This window comes from Procambarus clarkii, chromosome 62 (assembly GCF_040958095.1).
Source record: "Procambarus clarkii isolate CNS0578487 chromosome 62, FALCON_Pclarkii_2.0, whole genome shotgun sequence".
NCBI lineage: Eukaryota > Metazoa > Arthropoda > Malacostraca > Decapoda > Cambaridae > Procambarus > Procambarus clarkii.
In genome coordinates, this window is record NC_091211.1 from 22,730,957 (window position 1) to 22,732,815 (window position 1,859).

At 39.3% G+C, this 1,859-nt stretch overlaps 1 protein-coding gene across 1 annotated transcript in view; it reads right to left on the reverse strand.

Annotated features, from left to right (window-relative positions):
• Nucleotides 1-459, reverse strand: part of LOC138354353 (secreted effector protein PipB2-like) — a 1,026-nt gene extending 567 nt beyond the window's left edge. The window contains exon 1 of the mRNA XM_069308515.1: nt 438-459. Coding sequence (XP_069164616.1) covers nt 438-459 — 22 coding nt within the window. The remainder of the gene's footprint in view (nt 1-437) is intronic.
• Nucleotides 460-1,859: the final 1,400 nt, after the last annotated feature.

A 1,859-nucleotide genomic window follows, 5' to 3' on the forward strand; every position in this document is an offset into this window, starting at 1 on the left:
TCAGATGGAAAAAAGCAAGAGGCTATAGAAGATGCTGTATCCTGTTACGTGAGCAGAAGCACTTAAACCTAGACAAATTCAAAAGAGGAAAATCATAAAGGAGGGTTCTTAGCGACATCTGATTTCAAGAGGATTTTGAGAAAATCAACTAATGATGATCTTATAAATTTGGGCATTCGGCGACGAGGTGCCTTCATTCTTTCCCTTTGCCTGTTCCACACTATAAAACATCTTGATGGGTACTTAAGTGAGGCCAATGAGGGCAGTCTTTGGCCCAAAGTAGTCAGAGACTAAGCTGTTGACATTGGCCTCCTTACATCCATCCTTCTCTTTCCATGGAAGTCTTATCCATCTCAGAGTCCGCTTTCCTCCCCCGCTTGTTACTAATTGCTCTTGATCACGTCTGAGCCTTGAATCATGGTAACAAGTCAGCTTACCCTCGGGTTCTTCGTCTGTCATATTCTCCCTTTAAGCTTCATGCTCATATTAATTATGTTCTCACTTCTACTTACATATGTAGACATATGTAAGTCTGTCTGTATGTCTATATTCTGTCTTATATATGTCTACACAACATATGTCAGTTGCTTAATTTAGAAACTACTTGTGGTCGATCTCGAACCCATTGTTGATGTGACGACTTATACTGAATTTTGTAACTAGCTCATCAAGATTGTAACTTGCTTAGCTAAACGAATTGTGGGGTTCAGTCCCTGAGCCCATTATGTGCCTCTGTAACCCTTTCCACTACCGCCCACAAGATGGGTATGGGGTGCATAATAAATTAATTAAACTAACTTCGACTTGACTCAATGTTTTATCACTCTTCTCTTGGCCTTGAGCTCAGAAGAAGATGTCTTTCTCTTTTCCCCCCTGCTTCTGTCCCCTCTTCGACGTTCCTGTCCACTAATTCCTGTTCACAACCTGTCTATTATCGCCTGCCTTCGTCACATTTCAAGAATTCCCTCTCCCTCCTTTTTAAACCAATTGCTTCCCGTCCAGTTCCTAATTCCCGTCTCGCTCTCTCTCTGTCTGCATAACACAAGCAGCTATTTTTGTTGTTGTAAATTGTTTAATCTGTTGTTTTAAATATTTTAGTTGCATGGCCGCGCTGGCTAAGAAATTACTTCCAGGAATGATATATTTATTTGCCTAAGCGTAACTTTCGTCCGGGAATATTTATGTTGGGCGATACCAGGACATCAATTTTTCAATATCACACACACGCACATGATCATACGAATATAAAAAATTGGGAAATAAACCCACACGTCCGTCGTACGGTGTTGTATATTGATTACCTTCATCGTTTTAATAGAAAAATGTCTAATATGTCTGTTCCAAACTCTGAATCAATTTAATGAGAAGCCTGCGTGTTGTATCTGTGTCGTGAAGCAACCATCGAGCACCTGATCTGCAATTCTTACGCTTCCTCAACTATTTAATTAAATTCCGCAAAAAACGTAACTCCCTTTATATTGCAAATATATCCTAATATACTTCTTTCGAAAGGGTTTTTATTGGATAAAACGTATTCTCATTGGTTTCAATATATTCTAAACCGTCGATTTATACCATGAAAGAAGAGGAGGGTACGAATTGCCCTGATCACGACAAATAAGGATTTTAGAGTCATTGGAAAAGGGTATACCATTTTCGTTTACAGTTAACAGGGGCAAGACGAGAAGACATTGATATAAACTAGAAACTCAGATGACTATTCGACCTGTATTTGTGTGTGAGAGAGCAGTGACCTAGTGAAATGTACGGAAAATTGGGAAATACTTGAGGTTAACTGCTCCTACGTTGCTATATAAATAGTTCTGAGTGCAATCACTGAAAATTACACACTTATCGTC